Genomic DNA, 24,945 nt, shown 5'->3' with positions numbered 1-24,945 from the left:
TCCATGCCAGACCCATGCTGGAGAACAACAGTTACAGGTAAGTAACTTGTTTCTTCTCCAGCATGGGGTCTGGCATGGATTCACATGCTCATGAATAAAGAATACATAGCAGTACACACATGCACAACCACAGGAGGTGGCAACAGGCTCAACATTAAGCATCTCAACATTAAGCATCTCTTACCTCCTCACCAGGCTCACCTTCAAGCGAACAGGTTGCGCAGCACTGCTTGGCTGACTCTGGACTCCTCCCTGGAATCCCTGTCGACGCAGTAGAACTTCGTGAAGGTGTGCGTCGACCTCCACGTAGCAGCTCTGCAGATGTTAAGCAAGGGCACACCAGACCAGAACACTGCAGTTGCAGCGATCGCTCTGGTCGAGTGGGCTCTCGGATGGACAGGCAACGGTCAGTTTGCCAACCGGTGACAATGGGTGATACAGCCGGAGAGCCACCTGGAAATGGAAGCCTTGGAGAGGGTCTTCCCATGGTTCACTGGGACAAAGTTCACAAAAAGTTGCGATGTCTTCCGGAAACTCTTCGTGCAGTCCACATAGAACTTCAGTGCTCTAGCCACATCCAGCAAGTGCAAAGTCCTCTAAGCCGGCGACGAAGGCGTCGGGAAGAATACAGGTAACAGCAAGGGCTCGCTTAGATGAAAGTCTGACGGCACCATGGGCATGAAGGAGGGGTGCATCCGTAGCACAACCCTCATCTCATGGAATGTCAAATAAGGTGGTTGACAAGAGAGGCCTGGATCCCTCCCATTCGTCGTGCAGAGGTAATGGCCTCCAGAAAAGCGGTTTTCCACGACAAAAAATGTCAGTGGCGCCAAATGCATAGGCTCGAATGGAGGACCCATGAGCCTAGTCAGCACCACATTGAGCTCCCACACTGGGGCCGGAGCCTTCACCGGCGGGAACAAGCAAAATAGTCCTTTGACAAACTCCTTGACCAATCGATGCAACCATAAGGTTGATCATCCAGGAGATAGCCGCCAGATGAACCTTGATGGAAGCATGGGCCAGTCCTGCCTTGGCCAACGACAACAAATACGGAATCACCTGTAGAGCAGTGACTCGTAGAGGGTCGATCTTCTCAGTACGGCACCAAACGGCAAACCTCTTCCACTTGTGCCCGTAGCATTTGAGAGTAGACGGAGCTCTGGCCTTGGCAAGCACCTCCTTACAATCCACTGGGAGATCGTAGCCCCCAAACACTAGTGCTGCAGGAGCCAGGCCTTCAGGTTCAGCGATCCATGGTCGTGGTGTAGAATCGAGCCTCCTTCCCTGGCGGGAAGATATGCGATCGCCAGAAGCTTGACTGGAGGGGACTCTGACATGTCCAGAAGGTCCGAGTACCAAATCTGCCTCGGCCACGCCGGTGCAATGAGGATCATCCTGCACCGGGACCGTCTGAGTTGATTGACTACTGGAAGAAGCAATGGCAACGGAGGGAACGCATACAGAAACAGGCTATCCCAGGGGAAAGAGAATGCGTCCCCCCCATGCTCCCCGGCTGGGGAAACCTGCTGGCGAACCTCAGGCACTTGGTGTCCGTCGCCATCGCAAACAGATCGATCTGGGGATAGCCCCATCTGCGGAACAGGTGATCCACTTGATCCTGCCGAAGTCCCCATTCGTGGCAAGAGCCCAGATCCCTGTTGAGGGAGTCAGCAACAGTGTTCTTTACTCCTGCCAGATGAAACGGGATGAGGAACATCCCCTGGGCTACGGCCCAGTGCCAAAGTCTGTGCGCCTCTTTGGAGAGCGCCAGGGATCTGGTTCCACCCTGCTTCTTGATTTAGAATATCGTGGTGGTGTTGTCCGTGAAGACCCGTACCACCTTGCCCTTGAGGGTTGCCCTTGAGGGACGGAAGGAAGGACTTGAGGGCTCAAAACACTGCCCGCAGCTCCAACACGTTGATGTGCAACGTCTTCTCCTCCGGTAGCCACAGGCCTCTTGCATGAAGACTTCCGGTGTGCGCTCTGCATCCTTCCAGGGAAGCGTCCATCGTGACCGTCTCCTGATGAGTTGGGGTCTGGAAATCCATGCCTGCAGCCAGATGTGTGCGCACTCCCCACTACCGTATTGCTCAACGGAAACTCTCATCGAGGTAGATCTTGTCCTCAAAGCTTCCCAACACTTGCAGTGGACGCATCGGAAGCCTGCAAAGCCAAATGAGGTATATGCATGACGACACGCAGGGCAGGTACTTGATGGACCTCACCCTTGCGATCTTCAGGGCCAACAGCCGTTGTACCTTGCCCAAAATGGCCGTTATCCTCTCCTCCGACGGAGACGCCAGGCACGACACTGTGTTGAGTCAGGACCCCAGAAACCGCGCGTCCTGCGATGGAATCAAGCAGGACTTTGTATAGTTCACCGAGAACCCCAGATCTGTCGGGAGTTGGACTGTCCTTGCTATGTGTTCGACGGCGATGTCCTTTGAGCTTGCCCGGATAAGCCAGTTGTCCAGGTAAGGATAGAGAGGGATCCCTCGTAGGCGCAGTGGCGCCGCCACCCGCGCCAGGCACTTGGTGAAGACTCTTGCTGCCGACTTCAATCCGAAGGGAAGGGCCTTTAACTGGAAATGTTTCCCTTGAACCACGAAGCGCAGGAACTTGCGGTGGCCCTTGTGGATGGGAATGTGAAAATAGGCATCTTCCAAGTCCAGCGATGATAGAAAATCCTCCTCTTCTAGCTGTCCTAGCACGTGCTGAAGAGTCATCATACGGAATTTTTGATACTTTATGTACTTGTTCAGACGGCAGAGGTCTAGGATGGGCCTCTTAACGCCGGTCTTCTTTTTGACGAGGAAGTAACGAGAGTACACTGAGGAGAGCCGGAGCCTCTTTGGGACGAGCTCTATCGCCCCCTTTTTTTAACATGGCCCACACCTCCAGCAGAAGCTGGGGGATGTGGTTTTCCTGCCAGGCAACTGGTGGTATATGGGGACACTTCTGTTGGAACTCTAGGGTGTGTCCGTGGGCGAGAGCGTCCAGCACCCAACGGTCGGTGGAGATGGTCTTCCACACGCTGACAAAGTTTGCCAGCCGGCCTCCCACCGGGGTGCACAGGTAGGGGCCCGACTCCACGGCCGGGTCAATCCTGTTTTGACGTCGAAGCGCCGCTGTGGGGGCCTTGGCGATGACAACGTCTACCTCCAGATTTGGCACGGCCCCAGTACATGGGCCGACGAGCAGGAGGGCTGACGGTAGGACGAGGCACCTCCCCCGAATCCTTTGGAGGGAACCTTGGTATTTTCCTCTGGAAGTCCGAAAGGACGGCCGTAGTTGCTGAAACGTGGCCAAGGCATGAGCCGTCTCAGTGTCCGCCTTGATGGCCTGAAGGGACTCATCCACAGTCTTCCCAAACAAATTGTCCCTGTCGAAGGGCATGTCCTACACCTTCGACTGAACATCCTGGCGGAAATGAGTGGCCCTCAGCCAGCACCGCTGATGCCGTTACTCATTTGGCGGAACCCTGTGTTGGCGATGTCTGTGGACACTGTAATGGGGTGGTCCGATGCCAGCTCCCCTTCCTGTAGGATCTCCAACGCCTGTGCCCTCTTGTCGTCGGGAAGGAAGTCCAGGAGGGGGAGGATCTTGAACCAAAGCTCCCCGTCGTAAAGTGCCACGATGGCGAGGGCTTTTGCGGCCTTGATGGTCATCGCTGTCGACGCAATGACTCTTCGTCCCATGACATCCAACTTCTTCCCCTCGCTGTCGGGGGAGGAGGCCACCGCCGACGAGGAGGAGCCCGAAGATTCCGGCACCCTGTATTTCTTCTCATAACAGTCCCTCTCTGCCATGGCTGAGGAAGGGTTCTTCATGAGAGACAACCCCTTGTCCCAAATGTCATCCAAGAGCGGGATCGAAAGTACGGTCTTCCTCCTCGCCTCGCGCCGCTGGTAAAGGAAACCCTCTTTCTTCTTCTCCTCAGGGACAAGCTGGTACAGCTCCGAGGCCCTGGAGATCATGGCGTTGAACAAGCCAATCTCGTCGTGCGCTGAAGATCTAAGCGTCGGAGACAGGAGATCCCCCAATACGCCATCGTCATCCGTCCCCGTCCTCGCCGTGTCCAGAACCGTCTCATCCATCGGGGGGAAGCGGAGAGAGGAAAGGAGGCGGGGGTGAACTCTCCTCTTCCCTCGTCGTCATCTTCGTCGTCACCCTTGTCGGGATCCTTCCCGTAGGGCCTGCTCTCAATGCTTCGTTCCTCCTGGAGGGTCCAGAGGGTGGTAAGCTCCTCCTCTGAGGAGATATCCGAGCCCTGAAGGGCTACCGTGCCCCCCCTTCTCTGCAAATAAGGGAGACGGTTTTGGGGAAATGATAGGCATCATCTTCTCCGGTGTCTTTTCGATGGGTTGAAAAGAGGACTCCCTCCTGGCAGGCAGGGATACTCTTGCCTTCGGGGTTGTGCCCTGCAGATCCGCCTCGGTGCTCTTCGCAAGGGACGCCACCACTCCTTCGATGGAAGGGGCCTTCGGCAGAAGTACCTGTGCCTTCGCGACCTTGGTCGAGCCTGTGGCCTTCACCTTAGGGGGAGGATCAGAGCCCTGCTCCCCCTTGGCCTTCTCAGTAGGGCCTGTCTGGGTCTTCTCCAAGAGCTTGCCCGGATGGTTCGACTTCCTCTTCTTTGAATATCCTGAGTGTTGGCTCGTGGTCGCAGGCGCTGGAGACGCTGTACTCGCCCTGGCCACTGCAGAGCCAGTCGCAACGGTGCTCCCGGTGGCAGTGGACTTGCAGTGCTTAGCCTTATGTTGGACCCCCGGGGGAGGGCTGCCCTTAAAGGTTTTAGAAGACTGCTTAACTTTCTTCTTCTGGGCAGGGGAAGCATGCTGCTGGGACTCACCCAGAGCAGGGGCCTTGGCCTGCAGCCACTCCTTGAGACATCTGTACCGATCGTTCAGCGTGCGGTGTACCACCTCCTGACAAGACGCATGCGCACGTCGGGTCCGTGTGAAGGCAGTTAAGGCACAGGGAATGTCTGTCATCCGAAAAGACATTCCGTAGGTTGCAGCCGGGGCAAACCTTGGAGAGGCGCAGAGTCCTTTTCACCTGCCATGTCCACGCGGCGTGGGCCTTGAAGAAGCTTCTGGAATCCTCCAAGAAGAAAACTCGACGGAATTCACGCTTGAGGGGCGCTGAAGAACCCAAAACGGGTCCCCGCTAATCGGAAGGTGGATCGATGAAGCTGGAGGCTCGATTGACCGAAAGATAGAGCAAAACTCAGTAAAAGCTCGAGAGCTATAGCACGAGGACTCCCAACACTTGAAAGTGCTGTAAAAATCTGAAGATGGCTGCCAGAGGAGGGGCTTAGGTAGAGGGCAGTCATTGGCTGGGGGCAGTATGACCCCAGAGGCCAGTGATAGGTTGTTAGGAGAAAGATAGTTCAGAAGTGAAACAGATTTTTTCTTTACCAAGGATTCCCAGCCTGATGACGGGGAATATTCATGAGCATGTGAATCCATGCCTGACCCCATGCTGGAGAACATACTTTTGGAGACAACTTAAAATTTGGCGTGACAGCCAACCTGTCCCTCTTTGAGTCACAAGAATGACACAGCAAAAAAAGATTTTCACTGGCAGTGTCGATGATCATCCGAAGTGACAGTATCCACTAAAATGACATTTCACAACACCCAATTTCTGATCAAAGAAAGTATTTCATTTCAATATTGCCTACATTTCATACTGTAAGGAAGGCATGGTATCAACAGTAAGACAGACACAAGTGACAACAGTCCAAGGGTGATTATTGAACCTTTGCAAGGGTGTGATGAACGCCTAATTAAACCTAAATCTACAGATAGGTGCAAGTTACGACCATCAAATAATAATAATGCAGTCCTAGCAGCGTCTTGTCAAAATAAAGCGCCTAACATAAAATAAAAACTATTGCCAATCCTTACCACTAATTTACAAATAGTGTGGGGTAGTGTTCATGAAAAAGAAAGAAGTGTTCACAAAATGATATGCCGGATGTTCGAGCCACTGGCCTCCCTCCACCACGTTTTCAGCTCGGGACAAGGCGGTTCAGTCGAGCAAAGCACACACTCTGGCGCCTGCGGCATGAGGATACAGTTCCATTACCAGCATCAGGACCTTCGGCGTCCAAGTCTCTTTGCTTCTTAAAACATCTCTTGATTCAGAGGACCTGATGTACAAAAACTAGATGCAAAAGTTTTTTCTTTTTACAAGTATTTCAATTTGAGTGTTCACCCTGGGCCCCCCTCAGCCGGGCTCAGATCCCTTTCAAAAACAAAGGTTCAACGTTGGAACCCCCTCTTTCAGGCTCAGATCCCCTTATTACAACGTTCAGAAAATTCTCGGGTGACTGCTGGTTCACCGCGGATCCCCCCTACGCCGGGTTCATATCCCTTTCTTTTACTCAATTAGTCTCCCTCAGCTGGGCTCGGACCAATTGCAGTATACATTAAACCATCGAAGACTTTCAAATGGGCACAGAGTTTCGCTTGACCCATTGAAGGAACACCTCGATCTCGAGATTACCTTTACTCACTTAGCATCAGTTTGATACCTCACAGAGACTTTTCGAATGAGCACCCACGTGGTGACGGACCACTCTGTGTACAGTATCTTTTCTTGGCCTCCCAAAGTTCAGTCACTCCTTTGGTTTCCAAGTATATTCGCATTGTTCGTCACATGCGTCTCACACACTGCTCTCTTTAACGTATCTTCATACAATGTTGCTGCTTGCAACCTTGGTTCAAAACACAGGTTGGTTTGGTATCAGTCTCTCTGACTCACCAGCTGTACTGTGTTTACTGGAGCTGCTTTGTTGTAGAAGCCAAGGACAGTACCACAGCGGCAATCACTCCTCCCCGATTTGGTTATTGACGCAGCAGAGCCCCAGGAACCTCCGACACATCGTGCAGGTCCCTCCTTGAAACCCTCTCTGGTCTCGCCGTCTTTCTCCACGTATTAAAGTGCCATCTCAAAACTGCTGTTTCCTTGTGTGTTTTGCCTCGCTCAGAGTATGCTTTCGTGCTCTGCCTTTTATCCGTGTGGGGAAGTGTGAATGGAGTCAGGTGTGTGTAATGATCAGTAATTGCCTAACCATTGTATTGAGACATGTCAGGTATACGGCTCTGGTGTTAGTCCGTTGTCACTCACAGTGAATCGTCCGTGCAAAAGTGTTGGGAAAGGAGGTTGAGTTCCTAGGTATCCTACCTGGTAGGATGGAAAAAAGGTGTTACAGGGAAGGGGATACCACTTCTCACCATTCGGCGTCCCACCTACACTTCCCGAAGACCCCACATCCAGGTGATCTTCCCCCATTGGTCAACCCCCAGGAACAGGATCCAAAAGCGATGGCTGTGTCCTAGCCACCTGGATGACAGATCCCCAGGGACTAGCGGGTGAGACAGATTCAGGTTTCTCATAATACATACTAAGTGGCTTACCTTCATCGATCCACATTTCTATCTGATAAATTGATTGTAGTAGGTCGATGGCACAGAATAAAGAAAAGAAAGGCTGGTATAACAAAGATAGTCCTCCTGTAAACACCCATAGTAAGAACATTCAGAACTGAGAAACCAAGCATCCATCGCTCAGGATGAAAGACTCCAGACCCACTACCCAAATGTATTCAAATTTTGACTATCATGCTCTCTTTTCTAAGGGCCCTAAAGACCCAGCAATTGAAGACACTCCTTGTATCTGAATAATTTACAAACATATATGCTCTTCTGTAGGACTAGCATATTAATCTGGTCATTGTCACAGCACTACACCATTTTCTGCTAAAGTTAATTTCCTCTGCTTTTTATGCCAGGAGTGTGCTTATAAATAAAAAGAACACTTGTTGTGGAATTTCTTGCTCACTTTTGTCAGGTTTTGTGAGAGAGTGAGAGAGTGAGAGAGTGAGAGAGTGAGAGAGTGAGAGAGAGAGAGAGAAGGAACTTCTTGAAAAACTGGCCATCTCCCAGCTCACTCTCCACATTGAAACGGTTGGCTGTCTCCATGAGCACCAGTCTGGCTTCAGGGCAGCCAAAGGCACGGAAACTGCACCCCTTCTGTCATCATCCTCCTTTACCTTTCCTCTGCTTTGGACATGGGCAATCACACAATCCTGATCTACCGACTCTGTGAAAACCTTGGCATCACAGATCAGGCCCTGAAGTGGCTGACCTCTTTCCTCCTGGACCGACCCTCCCAGGTCCAACTTGGGTCCTTTCTCTCCACCAGATCTCTCTCCATATGCAGTGTTCCCAAGGGCTCTAACCTCTCACTCCCGCTCTCCAATTTCTTTGTGGCCCCCCTGCACACCTAACCTCCAACTTCTGCTCTAACGTTCAGTGTTATGCAGATGACACGCAGGGTTATATGTGATTCTTCTGAAGTAAAATTCAGAGTGGTAAGTTTTACTGAGGTAAAAAATACTGAATTATTAGTTTTTTTTATTTGGGGGGGGGTCTCCCCCAAGCCACCTGTTTTCCTACCCTTTTAACCCATGCCCACCCATTTTGACCCCTTACTCCACTATCATATATATATTAAACATTTTCGGTATTTTTTACTTTAGTAAAACGTACCACTCTGAATTTTCTTCAGTAAAATTACTGGATACCGACGCACAGCTCTTTTTCCGGCTCCCTACAGCCACCTCTCCTCTCGCACATTCCAGACTGTTTATCCAGGATTCAGGATTGGTGCGCCTGGAACGATTTCGGCCTTAATGCTAGTAAGACGGAGATCCTTCTCCATCGGGACCCCTGCTCCTGCTCCCGCTCTCCCTCTTTCCCTCTCTCACTCGGTTGCCCTCCATGAGCCCTCTTCCTTCACCTTCCTATGAGGCAAAAAAACTTGGTGTCATCTTTGACTCCACTCTCTCCTTCCCTCCTCACATCACATACATTTCCAAGAATGCCCACTACCAGCTGCACCTCATCAGAGGTACTCTTCCTTTTCTCAATTTCCCCTAGAAGGTCATTGTCTCCAGAGCCACTTTCTCAATCTGCCTTCCTCTACTCTCCGCAACTAATCCAGAACAGGACTGCAAGACTTCTCCTTGGCCTCAAGCCCGAGAACAATGTCTATCCAGCCCTGAAATCTCTCCACTTACTCCTGGTGGCTGCAAGGATCAAGTTCAAGACCCTCTGCATCGTCCACCAGGCTTTCTGGGGCCAGGGCCCACTCTACATTCAACACTCTCTTCCTAAAAATCTTCCTTCTCAAACACCTTTGCTTTACTGCCTCCAACTCTGAGGGTCAGACGCTTCAGGCAGAGAGTAGGGGATGGATCACTTTCCTCTGCAGGTGCCTCCCTCTGGAACGGCCTATCTGCCCCACTCAAACTTGAGCCAGACCACCTGAAGTTCTGCAAACAGCTCAAAATCATCCTTTTCTCATCCGCTTTCCCTTGCTTGGTTAACCTCAGAGTCTCAACAGGTACCTGGCTCCTCTTGACATGTCTCCCCCAAACTGCCTCTGGGCCTGTCGCGCACTACGGGCTGTAACTGTAACGTCTACAGTCCCCCGCCTCCTTGCACTTACCCAGAGCCACGCTGTCCTGGCTTCACTTACTCAGAGCACTGCTGCCCTGATTGCACTTCGCCCTTACCCCTTGCACTTCGCCCACCCCGTTCCCCTGCACTTTGCGTTACTGCATTTGCACGATCTGAATGACACAGGGCCTAGTAAGATCGCCGTCTTGTCCTCCCTTCGTACCCTCCCTTGTCTTGTCGAGCCTAGAAACACATGTGTACAGGCGCGTTATAAATGACTTATCATATCATATCACTATACCTGCTCCATTTCCCCTCTTAATGGGCAAGGCAACTTCGGACTTGACATTGGTGACAGTCGATGCTCCATCTTGGCTTTCTTGCTCCAGAAGTGATCTGGACATCACCAGAGCCACCAGCATGTCCTCTACCTGTGAGGTCTCCATGCTAGGCTTGTGCTTCTTTGATGGTGCAGTCTCCTTCGCCGACCCTTTGCGTTTCGTCCTACCAGTTGTGCAGCTAAAATTCAAGAGCAAAATTATTTTTGTTACTATGTGCTCCTTTTAGATCAATGACGCAGAAGAAAAACATTAGCACTGCATTGTCCACTGTGTTTCCATGTGATGCAACCAGGCAAAGTAAAGAAGAGAATATAGCATAGAAGAACAAGTTACTTCTTACCTGGTAACGTTCTTTCGACGGGATGTTCCTCCGACGTATTTGATAATACGTTTCCAGCTTGCTGGCCTCGGAAATTTTTTCTGTAGAGGGCGCTGCGCGTCGACGTCCGCCGAGTCGATGTCCTTCGACGGCCATCATATCGGCACCGACGTCACCATGCCCATAAATAGCCACGCGCTGCGTCCGTTGCTCAGTTCCGTTTTGTAGCATAAGAAAAGTCATGCCTGAATTGGTTATTGACCTTGAAGGAGCGTAAGCTGCAACCACAAGGGAAGTTATCGCTGCGGGGATGGTTGGGAGGGGCGATAAGGAATACGTCGGAGGAACATCCCATCGAAAGAACGTTACCGGGTAAGAAGTAACTTGTTCTTCGAAGGGATTGTGTCCTCCGACGTATTCCTCATCTTTGATAGACTCCCATAGCAGTGGCATGTAATTGGAGGCGGGAGTGACAGTGTTATGTATCCCTTTAGGGATGGACCGAATGTAATACGGCCTTGCCAAATCTGGTCTCTTGAGCAGTGGAGGAATCCAGATTGTAAAATTTTGTGAATGTATGTGCGGACGACCATGTGGCAGCCGCACATATGTCCCGGACCGGTACCCCTCTTTGGAGAGCCGAAGAGGCTGCGATACCCCTGGTTGAATGAGCCCTGAGATTTTGGGGTGGCTCTTTCCCTGCTAGTCTATAACATTCCAGGATGGCCAAAATAATCCACCTGGAGATGGTTTGTTTTGTTATGGGTAGTCCCAACTTGTGACCTGAGTATCCTACAAACAGTTGGTCTGCTTGCCTGATCCCAGCCATTCTGCTGATGTAAAAGCTGAGAGCTCGCCTAGGGTCCAGCCTATGTAGCCTTTCCTCCTCTTTCCCCCGGATGGGGAGGAGGGAAGAACGAAGGCACGGTCATTTTCTGAGTAATATGAAATTCAGAAACCACCTTTAGGAGGAAATTAGGCTTCACCTGTAGGACAACTTTGTCCTTATGGAAGATTGTATGTGGGGGTTTACAGGAGAGAGCTTGTAGTTCGCTCACCCTCCTAGCAGATGTTAGTGCTACCAAAAGGACAGTTTTAAGCGTGAGAAATCTCAGCGCGCAAGAGTGAAGTGGTTCGAATGGAGTGCCCATTAAGAAGTTTAAAGTCCCATAAACATTAGTTAGTCCCTTGAGAAATTGTACCACTAGAGGAATTTTGAAATACGATGGTTCCTCTGCAGTGCGCTTGAAGATAGAATGCGCTGCGAGATAGCCTTTTACAGTGCCCACTTGAAGGCCTGAGTTTGCCAAGTAGAGTAGAAACGATACTCTCTTCCCTACACCAGCTGCAAAATTTGTTCCAACGGGAGCGGTATAAAGACTTTGTTGCCGGTCTTCTGGCTGAAAGCAACACCTCCATTACGTCATCAGGGAGATCCCAATCCTTGTACCTCAACCTTTCAGAAGCCAAGCGTGAAGGTTGAGGGTTCTGGTGTCTGGATGGAGAACTTGACCTCCCTCTGTGAGAGAAGATTCTCTTTGAGTGGAAGACGGATTGGAGGACAGATGGACATATCTAGAAGGTCCGGGTACCACGTTCTCCTGGCCCAATCCGGGGCAATTAGGATCATGGTTTTCCGGAATCTTCTCAACCTCCTGATCATTTGAGGAATAACAGGGACTGGAGGGAACGCGTAAAGGAGTGGAAACTCCCAGTCCACTACGAACGCATTTCCTAGAGCTCCTCTCGGGGGAAATTCCCTTGAACAGAACAGATCGCACTTCTTGTTGTTGCTTGTGGCGAACAGACCCACCTGAGGGGTTCCCCAAAGGGTGACGATCTCTTGAAGGACTTCCTGAGCTAGCTCCCACTCGTGGGAGACTGTGCTCTGCCTGCTCAGAGCGTCCGCTGTCAAGTTCTACTCTCCGGCTAGGTGGACAGCCGATAGAGAGATTCCTTCTTGGATTGCCCAAAACCAGAGCTGCATCGCCTCTCTGCACAGTGGCAGTGATCCTACGCTTCCTCTTTTGGTGAGGTAGTGCATGGCCACCGTGTTGTCTGTCATTATCAGGACATTTCTCCCCTGTACTGATGGCAGGAAAGCTTTCAGCGCTAGTCTGATTGCTCTCAGCTCTAATAGGTTGATGTGTAGTCTGGACTCCGATGGAGACCAACGACCGCTGATGGTCAAGTCGTTGGCATGGGTTCCCCACCCCGTGAGTGAGGCGTCTGTGACTACTGTTATCTCCGGCCATGATTGCCAAAACAGTTCTCCTTTCAAGATGTTCTCTGGATAGGCCCACCATTGAAGGTCACGGGCTACCTTGTCCGGAATCCGGAGGGGATCTGTCATTCTCCCTGAGAATTGCAACCACTGACTTCTCAGTGCCCACTGAAGAGATCTCATTCTCAGGCGAGCCTCTGGCACAAGGAAGATGCAGGATGCCATGAGGCCTAGCAACCTCAAAAAGTCGAAGGCTGGGAGACGTTGGGCATTCTGAAACTTGGTGACCATCTGTAGAATATCCTGAGCCCTCACCTCTGGTGGCGAGGCTTTTCCCAGGGAAGTGTCCAGGACCGCTCCAATGAAATGGAGCCTCTGTGATGGCATCATCTGTGACTTCTTTAAATTCAGGGAGAAGCCCAGTCTGTGAAGGAAGTTGCAGACATAATCTAGCTGGACCTGGGCCTGTTCCGGAGATACAGCCCTGATCAGCCAGTCGTCCAGGTAGGGGTAGACGTGGATCCCTTCCCTCCTTAGACTCGCCGCCACTACCGACATCAGCTTGGTGAAGACCCTCGGGGCGGAGGTCAGCCCAAATGGCAGAACTCGAAATTGATAATGAGTCGCCAATTGCGAACCTCAGGTATTACCTGTGTTTGAGATGGATTGGCACATGGAAATAAGCATCCTGAAGGTCCAGAGATACCAGCCAGTCCTGGAGCTGCAGGGCCTGAAGGATCTGAGAGAGAGTTACCATCTTGAACTTGTCCTTCCTGAGGAACTTGTTCAATTCTCGTAAGTCCAGGATGGGTCTCAGTCCTCCGTCCTTCTTTGGTATGAGAAAGTAGGGGGAGTACCAGCCCTTGTTCCTTTCCGCTACAGGTACCAGTTCTATGGCACCCTTCTCTAGCAGGTCAATAATTTCCTCCAAGAGGAGCGGATCTGAAACTTTCAGAGAGCTGTTCCCCGGTGGATGACTCTGAGGAATGTGTATAAAGGGTATGCAGTAACCTTGGGTAACTGTTTCCAATGCCCAAACATCTGACGTTATAGCCTGCCATTCCGTCAGATGGTGAGTTAACCTGCCCCCTATAGGTGTATTGTGTGGAAAGGCCTCAGAGTGGTTTGGGGGCGGCTGATGCAGATGCTGAGGGTAAAGAGGCACCTGCTGCTGCTGCGGCCTTAGTACTTTTGACCCGTCCACCTCGGGTGGATCTCCTTTGGCCTCTTTGAGCCGGCTGTCCTCTGCTTTTCACGAATGCAGAATAGCGAAAGGACTTTCCTCTACCAGAGGTTCCTGAGGGGCGAAAAGAAGGTTGGCGGATAGCAGCTCCTAAAGATTTTGCTGCTGCTTTAGAAGTCTGTAACTTTTCCAGACTGTCATCAGCCTTTTTCCCGAATAATGAAGAGCCGTCAAAGGGCATATTCAAAAGTCTCGCCTGTACATCTGGAGCAAAGCCAGACTTTCGCAACCACGAATGCCTGCGGATTGTTGTACTTGCCGCCACGGCCCTGCTGATACTGTCAGCGGAATCGATGCCAGTTTGAAGTGATTCGCACATGGCATCCTTGCCATCTTTAATAATGTTAAGGAAGGCTTCCTTTTCCTCTCCTTCGGGTATGCAGTGTAGGGGAGGGTAGGTCCAAAAGACCCCCCCTTGCCTACATCCCTTCACCAGGTGAGGGCCATGGCTCATTGGGCGTCCCCTCATATCACCAGGGCCCAGGTGGTGGAGGGCTCACCTGCTGAAGACATTGCCCACACATTGAATTTAGTTAGGCCTTAGAAAGGATTTTTGTCTAATAAAGATGATGTGAGCTCAGCGCACTGTAGCGCGGCCCCCACCCTCGGAGAGTTTCAATTATCCCTGTTGCCGCAGCACCCTGGCAGATCCGCTGTGAGCCTGTTCCCACGAACAAGACGGACATGAGCTAGCATAAGATACTAACACTAACATTTCACCCTCCGCAGTGTATCACTGCTCCCAGCATGACCCGGCCAGCGGGGCCTGGGTGATGAAGAGAACTGTAAAATGGTCATCGGATGGCAGAAAGTCCCCAAATATTAATGCCAAGACCACTTGCAAAGTGTGCATTTCTCCACAAAACCTCTTCTATTACGGAAACCTGTAAAATGTATAACCATGATAGAATGCATGCTTACATAATATTAGCAATGAAGAGCCCACACCACTGCAGTTGGGTACTAACAATGAAAGAGCGTTCCAGGGGACTATTTGTTATGTGTATCATTGAAAAGCTTACACTCCGTGGTCCTGCGCCATAACCGAACTAATGCTGCTAGAGTACAAGGGAAGACGAATGTAACCATACAGAGGGCTCATGTGAAGGACGCGCGAGAATGCACTTGTCATGCGTGTATGTCTAAGCCCCTTATGTGCCACTACCCTCACGTACGGTGGCGAGTCATTTTCTATGTGCTCCACCTACCTCACTACTACCTCACTTACTGCAAATGTATATGCATATAACTAAATGCTGTAGTTGTTAAAACATAGTGTACGAATAAGGTGCTCAGACTGGTTATATTCGAGACACATTTAGCAAAGTTGAAATGTATGTTTTCGAGTGATTCAAATGAATATTATAGAGTGTTCAAATGTTTGTGATGTTTTCACCTCTAAAGTCGGCAACACACGAGGAAGATAACTTTGTGAATTTGTACAAGGCCATTCCCCCTCCCACCCTGCGAAGACTGCCAAACATGAGAGCAGAGGCCCGCGCCGCGCTGCTCCACCTCCCCCAACCAGACTGGAGCCGCTTCAAATATTTGTAGTCCACTCTGCAGCACCCAAGGCCACGGCCCGCCACCTGCATTATTTACAGCACAGCAGTAAACCTCTGCCTGAATACACAAATCCAAAGGCGCCCCCTCGTAAACCCCACAACCCACCGGATCACCTCAGACTTATGGCTCAGTGCAATTAAGGACACCCAATACTGTGGCAACACACAGCAGCACATTCATAACAACTTCTAACAGGACAGAAAGACATGTACCGCCTGTCCCATGCCCTGAAACTTAGCCCCTCGACCTATGGTACCGGTCAACAGGACACTGGTAATCGTGCCCTGATGAATGACCATCAGACCCCTCACAAGGTGCATTCCTCCTGTGTTGCATTAACCTGTAGAATAACCTATTGAAAGATTTACTAAAGAAGATAATATTGCAATAGCTGAATGACTGCGGTGTGCATGGCCTAGGGCAAATAAGTCAGGAAAAGACATTCATCTCTGACACTGGCCACAATGGCACAACAACACCGCCCGGATGAACTCAGCCGACCCGCCAGGCCCAGCCCGACCCACGAGGCTGACCAGTGACGTCCTCCAGCCAAGGCCAACCACATCACAGCAACGCCTATAGCTAGTCATCACCACCCAATCCCATTGAACTTGTACCCCCTATAGTATGTAGGTTATTATGACATTTTTTGTAAATATATACGCCTGTCTTTGCTATTGTCAGACAGAGCGCTCTCGGAGTTTGCAGAGTTCTTTGCATGCCCTATTCTGATTGATAAACTCCCCTTTAAGCTCACCCGCACTCTGTCTTGGCTTTATTCCCAACTTGGGAGAGTCCTTCATTGTCTCTCATTGCGGGGAGGATCGTGCTGGTTGGGGACGCTTGCCTTCAGTGGTGACCCCGAAAGCGTGATTATTATAATTTTTTCCCAACCCATCATTACCGTCCCCTTTTGGAACGAGAATCTCCGGTCGAAAAGGGATACGCACGGTGCGCCGGCTCCGGGAGGCTGCCCGCCAACGGCGACCGGTACACTAAGAAGTGCGCACTCAACAGAGAGGGTACGGGATCCCGGTTGAAAAATCCCCTTTAAGTACCGCTCGCCGGAGCCGGGGCTGACTGTTGAGCGGACGGCAACACTGCCTGGACGGACCCAGTTTCGGAGACTATCGGTTCAAGACGGGCACGTGAGTATTGAGTGCGAGCGATCGTAAAGGGAGTGGAGGGAGAAATTTAGGACAGAGAACGAAGAGGGGTAGAAAAGGGGGTACGCAGATCTGCTAAGGATCATCTTAAACTTTCTTTGCTTTTTCTTTGCATATGGCCATTAGGATTAAGAGGTGAATAAGAGATAAAAGTGACGGGAACCTAGCTCCGAGAGGGGGTGGAAGGCGGCGCCGCATAGTGCTATCTTGACTAGTACTGGGAATATATGAAGAAGTGGATAATAAGATAAAAGTGTCTGGCAAAGGGGGACACGGAGAATACATTAGTGACTGCTATTCTTTCTATTCTTTTCTTTAGGGGTTGGGGAAAAAACAAAAGTGAAGTCAGTACAAAACGATAGAGATAAAGTAAACGACAAAGAGTCCTACTGTAAGAGTGAAAATCAGACGTATAAATCTATATATATGTGCATACATATATCTGAATAAGACGGACAGGGACAGCCGGCCAGGGAGGAAAGGGAGGGCAGATTGAATTGTGAAGAGAGTGTTACAGAGAGGTGTGTGCGCCTCGTATGTGTCAAGAGACGATTTGGTGCTGTGGGTGTGTAAGAATGGTCATAAATGCATAGTAATTGAATGGTCATGGTAAGTGTGGCCGGACAAAACTTCAGGAAGACAAAAATGACAAGGTGAAGTGAGTGTGTACCTTTTTGATTTCTGGGTTAACATTGTCGAGATCACAGATGGTTTGCTCTTGTATGTGCCCCCCAAAGAGAATAGAATAGAGACTGTGTACAGCCATTCTTGTGGTGAGCAGGCAGGGGGAAGAACATAAAGGCGCCCATTATTGAATATGAAATAAAAGACGAATACTCACATGGTGACACGTTTTACATTGTAATTTTGGGACATACAGAGACACACAAGTACCAGGAGGACACAAAGCATGGGGGCAGAGACACCCTTATTGCATATTTGTAAGAACCTACCGGGGCACGCGGAGCGAATTAAAAAATATCAGGACCAATGGATAACAGAGTTGAAGGGAGAGGGGTTACCCCAGATATGGCCCGAAGGGGGGTCGTTTGACAAAAGTGTTCTGGATATGGTGGCCACATGCATTTGTTTGAAATACAAGGGGAAGCAGTTGCATAATAGGAGGGAGATATTAGATCTCTGGAGGTTATTTGAAGAGATACCACCGCCCAAAGCACCAGCATTAAATCCTGACCTACCATCCACCACTGACAATCCACTAATGATACAGAGATGTTAAAGAATTGCCAAATGTAGAGCCACAAATAGAGGTAATAAGCTTGTACCCGATATTAAACAAGCCTGTGCCCGCAGAAGGGTACAGTGACCCCACTTATGTGCCTCCCCCGACAACTACTACACCCCAACGGCCAACGGCACCCCCGCCATACGAGAGTACAAGGGAGCAAGCCCAGGCAAGTACACAAAGGGTGGACATAGAAAAACTAACAGACGATTTAGAGTCAAGACTCTCAATAGCCAAAGATGAGCTCTCAAGGATAAAAGACATTTGTGAACGGACAGCACTTAATGCAGCGAGATCAGAGCGCACGTCTAGAGCGCCGAGTGAGAATAGAACACTTCGAGACGGGTGGAAAAAAGGTGAGATACTGTTCAGAATTGAGGAAGAACCGACACGAATAATACAACTAGGGACAAGAGAGGGATGTACTGATAATGAAGAAAGGCCTATAGGGGACAGAGAAGAACTACTATGTGATATAAGAGACGATTTGGAGGAAAGCGACAGGTTAAGCATGGCAATAGGAGGGGGAAGCGAAGGGTTAGATGGTGCATGTTCAATGAGAACACTGGACGATGAGTAGACGGGACGATTGAGAAACAGGGTGGGGAAAATGGCATCCTTGGGAACGGCAGGAGTGAAGACGGGTATGGATACCACGATGAAAGGAAAGTTACAGCTCCCACTGATACATAGGGGAGGAGGGAGGCCGAATTATATCCCGTGGGCTCAGATGGATAAGGCCAATTTATTGAAGTTACTGCCCCCGTTATCGGGAGGGGCAAGTAAGTGGATATACGCCTTTGAGAAACACACTGCCGGGGTACCCCTAGCAATAGGAGATGTGAAGAGCCTGCTTGTATCAGCAGTGGGGGATCAGGCCGACAGAGTATGGGTCAAGGCTGGTTTCCCGGGAGTAACGCTAGACTGATCGCCATGATGGGGCCTCCTTTAACAGTGCGTGCAAGGGTGTGGGATGCTCTGCGGGAAACGTTTCCAGATACACCAGACTTACAGTCAGTAATGCAATGTACAATGAATGACGGGGAAGATGCAATGGATTACATTTTTCGGGTCCAAGAGATGTGGAGAGCAGAAACGGGGACGCCCTGGTACCAATCGACATCTTTATTTTACTTCATTATAAAGAGGGGCCTCCCCAAAGAGGTGCAAAAGGCGCTCGACAAAATAGCCGGTATTGAAGCGAAAGGATGGCCTGAGATTCAGAGCATAATAGTACACCACTGTAAGCGAATAAAAGAAAGGGAGAAGGAGGTGGCGCAGAAAAGATTGGCAGATGAAGCGAAACTAGTGCAGACGAAGTTGGTGAAGGTCGCAGCAGCAGTAGCCGCGCTCCCACATAGCAGGGAGGGAGATGAAGAGGAGGAGGGGCTGATCGCAATACAAGGAAGGATAGCAACTAATTGGGCTGGAGCAGGACAGCGGCAGTGGAACGAGCAGGAGCAAGGCGGAGGTCCGCAGTGGCAAGAGTGGGCCCCTCGAGGGGGACGAGGTGGGTACAGGGGCTGAAGAAGTGGACCGGGGTACGGGGGAATGGGAGGAAATGGATGGCAGGGTCCTAGAGGTGCACAAGGGAGTTGTTGGAACTGCGGAAGATGGGGGCATTGCTCTAGGGAGTGCAGAAGCAGACCCAACAACGGGTTCCAAGAGGCAGAACATTATGGCCAGCCCCACCCGGGGAGCCCATATGGTCTTCCAATGGGACAACAGCAGCAAAGAAATTCAGGCCAAGGAAACAATGAGCAACAACAGGGGCATCAGTATAGAACACAGAACCACCCACAAAACAATGACAATATGCAGTACACGCCAGGCAACCCTTTTGCGACAACAGCAAACGGGGCCCCCGCACCAGCCCCCTATAGTGGCGTGTCAGTGGTTTCAGGGAGTGTCTTTAATCAGGGGGGGGCAATGAGACACCCCGAATAGGACAGCCCACAGAGAACACTTGCGTGTCCAGTTCTATGTACCACCTACGATGCATCAGAGGAACCATTGGTAGGGGCGCAGATAGGAGACAAGCAGTTCATATTCATGGTGGATTCGGGAGCGGAGAAATCATGCATTAGAGAGGGCCGGTTCCCGTTATCTAACCGGAAGTTAGAGACGCAGGGGTTCTCTGGGGCTGTAATTGAAGTTCCTTACACAGAAGCATTGGATGTAACAGTGGGGGACAAAACTGTAAAGACACCCTTACTGTATTATGAACACTCACCAATACATTTATTAGGGAGGGATCTCCTGAGTAAACTCAACATGACCCTATCCTTCACTGAGAGAGGTATAGTGTGTTCAACACCCGGAATATGCCCATTACGTGTAATGTTGGTAGTACAGGCCCACACAACCACACAAGAAATACGAGGTTTGCCGGAAAACGAGGAAATGTTTATTGAAGGGCTAAAGACATTGGCCCTCATAATTCCAGAGCTGAGGAGAATGGATTGGAGGATTCCAGCGGAGTTCCTCTTCCGCCCCATAGTGTGCCCCGACACAGCACCAGGGTCAGTGGTATGGAACAAGTTACTTACCTGTAACTGTTCGCCAGCATGGGTCTGGCATGGATTCACATGCTCATGAATATTCCCTGTCGTCAGGCTGGGAATCCTCGGTAAAGAAAAAACCAGTATCAGTTTCGTTTCTGATCTGTCTTTCGTAGTAGTAACCAATCACTGATCTCTGTGTCATACTGACCACAGCCAATGACGGCCCTCTACCTAAGCCCCGCCTCTGGCAGCCATCTTCAGATTTGGAAGCACGTGAAGTGGCAGTATGACCAAGTGAAGAGCCGCAGAGGGGTAGGCGGAAGGGTTCGCATGTGAATCCATGCCAGACCCATGCTGGAGAACAACAGTTACAGGTAAGTAACTTGTTCCTTCTCCAGCATGGGGTCTGGCATGGATTCACATGCTCATGAATAAAGAATACATAGCAGTACACACATGCACAACCACGGGAGGTGGCAAAGGCTCAACATTAAGCATTACATCAAACTCAACATTAAGCATCTTACCTCCTCACCAGGCTCACCTCAGGCGAACAGGTTGCGCAGCACTGCTTGGCCGACCCTGGACTCCTCCCTGGAATCCCGATCGACGCAGTAGAATTTCGTGAAGGTGTGCGTCGACCTCCACGTAGCAGCCCTGCATATGTCCAGCAGGGGCACACCAGAAAGGAACGCCGTGGTAGCTGCGATCGCTCTGGTGGAATGGGCTCTCGGACGGCCAGGCAGAGGTCGGTTTGCCAACCGATGACAGTACATGATACAGCCGGAGAGCCATCTGGAAATGGAAGCCTTCGAGAGAACCTTCCCCTGATTGACAGGTCCAAAATTCACAAAAAGTTGTGACGTCTTCCGAAAACACTTCGTGCGGTCCACGTAGAACTTCAGCGCTCTAGCCACATCCAGCGAGTGCAAAGTCCTCTCAGCCGGCGACGAAGGCGACGGGAAGAACACAGGCAACACCAAGGGTTCGTTGAGGTGGAAGTCCGACGGCACCTTGGGCATGAAGGAGGGGTGCGTCCTGAGCACTACCCTCGTGTCGTGAAAAGTCAAGTACGGGGCCTTGCAGGAAAGGGCCCGGATCTCTCCCACTCGTCGTGCGGAGGTGATGGCCACAAGAAACGCTGTTTTCCACGACAGAAATTTCAACGGGGCCGAATGCAGAGGCTCGAACGGAGGTCCCATGAGCTTGGTCAGCACCACGTTGAGCTCCCACGCCGGGGCCGGAGCCTTCACCGGCGGGAACGATCTGAACAGTCCCTTCATGAACTCTTTCACCAGACGATGAGACCACAAGGACGTCCGCCCCGTGGTTCCGGTGTATCGGGAGATCGCAGCAAGATGAATCTTGATGGATGCGTGTGCCAGTCCAGCCTTGGCCAGCGTCAGCAGGTACGGCAGTACTTGGGGAGCCGTAATCCGTAGAGGGTTAATCTTCTGTGCGTGGCACCAGATAGAGAACCTCTTCCATTTGTGTCCATAGCATTTAAGAGTCGAGGACGCCCTGGCCTTTGCAAGAACCTCTCTGCAGTCGGCCGGTATGTCGTATCCTCCAAACTCTAGCGCTGCAGGAGCCAGGCCTGCAAGTTCAGCGATTTTGGGTCGTGGTGGAGGATGGCGCCTCCTTCCCTGGAGAGTAGATCCGCGTCCACCGGCAGCTTGATTGACAGGACGCTGACAAGTCCAGAAGGTCCGGGAACCATATCTGCCTCGGCCACGCAGGTGCGACGAGAATCATCCTGCACCATGACCTCTTGAGCTGGTTGATGAGCCGGATCAGCAGTGGCAATGGAGGGAACGCGTAGAGGAACAGGCCCTCCCAGGGGAACGAGAACGCATCGCCCATGCTCCTCGCCTGGGGAAACCTGCTGGCGAACCTCCGGCACTTGGAGTTCGTCGCCGCCGCGAACAGGTCGATCTGGGGTGTGCCCCACCGTCGGAAGAGGCGATCCACTAGATCCTGCCGTAGTTCCCACTCGTGGCACGAGCGCAGCTCCCTGCTGAGTGAGTCGGCAATGGTGTTTTTTATCCCTGCCAGATGAAACGGCACCAGAAATATCCCTTGGGCGACGGCCCAATGCCACAGGTCCTGCGCCTCCTTGGACAGTGCTGGGGACCTGGTTCCGCCCCGTTTCCTGATGTAAAACATGGTGGTGGTGTTGTCGGTGAAGATCCTCACCACCTTGCCCTTGAGGGACGGAAGGAAGGACCTGAGGGCCCAGAACACTGCACGGAGCTCCAGGACGTTGATATGTAGGGATTTCTCCATCGGGAGCCAAGGCCTCTTGCGTGCAGATTTTCGGTGTGCGCTCCCCACCCTTCCAGGGAGGCATCCGTGTTCACTGTCTCCTGGTGGGCTGGGGTCTGGAAGTCCATGCCCGCCGTCAGATGCGCGCGGGTGCCCCACCACCGGATCGGTCGTCGGAAACTCTCGTCGAGCGTGATCCTTTCCTCGAAGCTGCCCATCGTTTGGATCCAGCGCGCGTCCAGGAATCCTGCAACGGGCGCATCCGAAGCCTGCACATGGGAATGAGGTAGATGCAGGAAGACATCATTCCGAGGAGGGACTTGATGGACCTCACCATGGCCGCGTCGGCCACCAACATCCGCTGTACCTTGCCCAGGATGGTCCTGGTCCTCTCCTCCGACGGGGAGGCCAGAAGGGACACTGTGTCGAGCCTCGCTCCCAGAAACAGTGCGTCTTGCGCGGGTACCAGGTGGGATTTGGCATAGTTCACGGAGAATCCCAGGTCCGTGAGAAGTTGGACGGTCCTTGCCGTGTGCTCCACGGCGAGTTCTCTCGTCTTGGCCCGGATGAGCCAGTCGTCCAGGTATGGGTAGACGTGGACCCCCTCGCGGCGCAGATGCGCCGCCACCGGTGCAAGGCACTTGGTGAATACCCTGGGTGCCGACCGTAGTCCAAAGGGGAGGGCTTTGAACTGGTAGTGACGCCCTTGGACCACAAACCTGAGGAATTTTCGGTGCACCTTTAGGATGGGAATATGGAAGTAGGCATCCTTCAAATCCGACGACGACAGGAAGTCTCCTTCCTCCAGCTGACCCAGGACGTGCTGGATGGTGACCATCCGGAACTTCTGCGCCTTGATGAACTTGTTCAGACGTCGCAGGTCTAGGATGGGGCGCCATCCTCCAGTCTTCTTCTTCACGAGGAAGTACCTCGAGTAAACTCCGGAGCCCCGAAGCCTCTTTGGGACGAGTTCGATGGCGCCCTTCCTGAGCATCGCCTTTACCTCCAGGAGAAGCTGAGGGACGTGAAGCTCTTTCCTGGCCACGGGGGGTACGCGCGGGCACCTTCTTTGAAACTCGAGCGCGTGGCCCCGGGCTAAGGCGTCCAGCACCCAACGGTCGGTGGAGATGGACTCCCACACGCCGACGAAGCTCGCCAGCCGGCCTCCCACCGGGGTGCTTCGGTGGGGGCCCAACCCCACGGCCGGTTCAATCCTGTTTCGACGAGGCTTTGCCGCCTTGACCTCCTTGGCGACGACGGCGGGGTCCGCCGGACTTGCCTCGTCCCCTGTAGGCCTCCTGAGACGACGAGCGGGCCGCTTGACGGTAGGTGGAGAGACCGCCGCTGGGACCTTTGGAGGCGCCCTTGCCTCCGCTGCTCCGAAAGGGCGGCCGTCGTTGTTGTAGAACCCCAAGGGCTCGGGCCGTCTCCGTGTCCGCTTTAATGGCCTGAAGGGAATCGTCCACTGTTTTCCCAAACAGGTTGTTCCCATCGAACGGCATGTCCAGGACTCTGGTCTGTACGTCTTGACGGAAGTCCGTAGCCTTGAGCCATCCACGCCGCCTAAGGCACACGCCGTTGCCCAACTGGCGGAATCCAGTGTCGGCGATGTCCGTCGCAATAGTGATGGCGTGGTCCGACGCCACCTCACCTTCCTGTAGGATCTCCAGGGCCTCCGCCCTCTTGTCGTCCGGTAGGAAGTCCAGCAGGGGAGCCAGTTTGTACCATAGCTCCCTGTCGCAGCGGGCCACGATAGCCAAGGCGTTGGCTGCCTTAATCGTCGTCGCCGCCGACGAGATGACCCTGCGTCCCATAGTGTCCAATTTCTTTCCCTCGCCGTCTGGCAGGGAAGTCGATGTGGAGGCCGCACCCCCCCCCCCCCGCTTTCTTCCTGGCCGCCGCGGAGACGACGGAGTCCGGGGTAGGCTGCGCCCGGAGGCACAGGGGGGCCGCGTCCAGGACCCGGTACTTCTTTTCGTACCAGTCTCTTCTAGCTGGCGTCGTGGAAGCGTTCTTGAGGAGGGCGAGGCCCTCATCCCAGATGTCGTCCAGTAGAGGCACCGCGAGGACAGTCTTCCTCTTGGCCTCGCGCCGCTGATAAAGGAATCCTTCCTTTTTCTTCTCCTCAGGGCAGAGTTGGAAAAGCTCGGACGCCCTGGCGATCATGGAGTGGAACGATCCAATCTCGTCGGGCAGAGAAGCCCTGGTGGGAGGTGACGACGGTAGATCCTCGTCGTAGACCTCGTCGTCCGTACCCGTCGCCGCCGTGTCAGTCCCTGTATCATCCCCTCGGGTGGACGGGGAGGAGGGCTGGACGGGGCGCGACAGCTGAAAAGGAGGTGGAGGATGAATCCTTCTCTTCTTGGGCGGGGGAACGCCAGAAGGTCCCGGTTCTGGGTCCCCCGACGGGAGAGGTTCCTCTGTCGGCAACGGTAGTCTCGTCCTCATCTCCGATCATAAGGACTGTATAGCCAACAAAATGGCCGCCGAGTTGTCCTGCGGCGCTGGCAGAGGGGAATCCGACGGGCGATCAGGGGCCCCGTCGGTACCGAGGCCGTGGCTTAAGACCTCGATCAGCTCTTCCTCCGAGGTTGA

The 24,945-nt window shown here is 52.3% G+C and overlaps 1 protein-coding gene across 8 annotated transcripts in view; it reads right to left on the bottom strand.

Moving 5' to 3' along the window:
- Positions 1-24,945, bottom strand: part of SLX4 (SLX4 structure-specific endonuclease subunit) — a 785,402-nt gene that overhangs the window by 475,916 nt on the left and 284,541 nt on the right. For all 8 annotated transcript variants that reach the window (XM_069646855.1, XM_069646858.1, XM_069646862.1 and 5 more), the window contains one exon: positions 9,778-9,995. In XM_069646855.1, coding sequence (XP_069502956.1) covers positions 9,778-9,995 — 218 coding nt within the window. The remainder of the gene's footprint in view (positions 1-9,777; positions 9,996-24,945) is intronic.

The sequence above is a fragment of the Ambystoma mexicanum genome, chromosome 2q (assembly GCF_040938575.1).
Source record: "Ambystoma mexicanum isolate Mex_15411 chromosome 2q, UKY_AmexF1_1, whole genome shotgun sequence".
Taxonomy (NCBI): Eukaryota; Metazoa; Chordata; class Amphibia; order Caudata; family Ambystomatidae; genus Ambystoma; species Ambystoma mexicanum.
The sequence above is the reverse complement of the archived record's forward strand: the minus strand, read 5'-3'. Positions and strand labels throughout refer to the sequence as shown.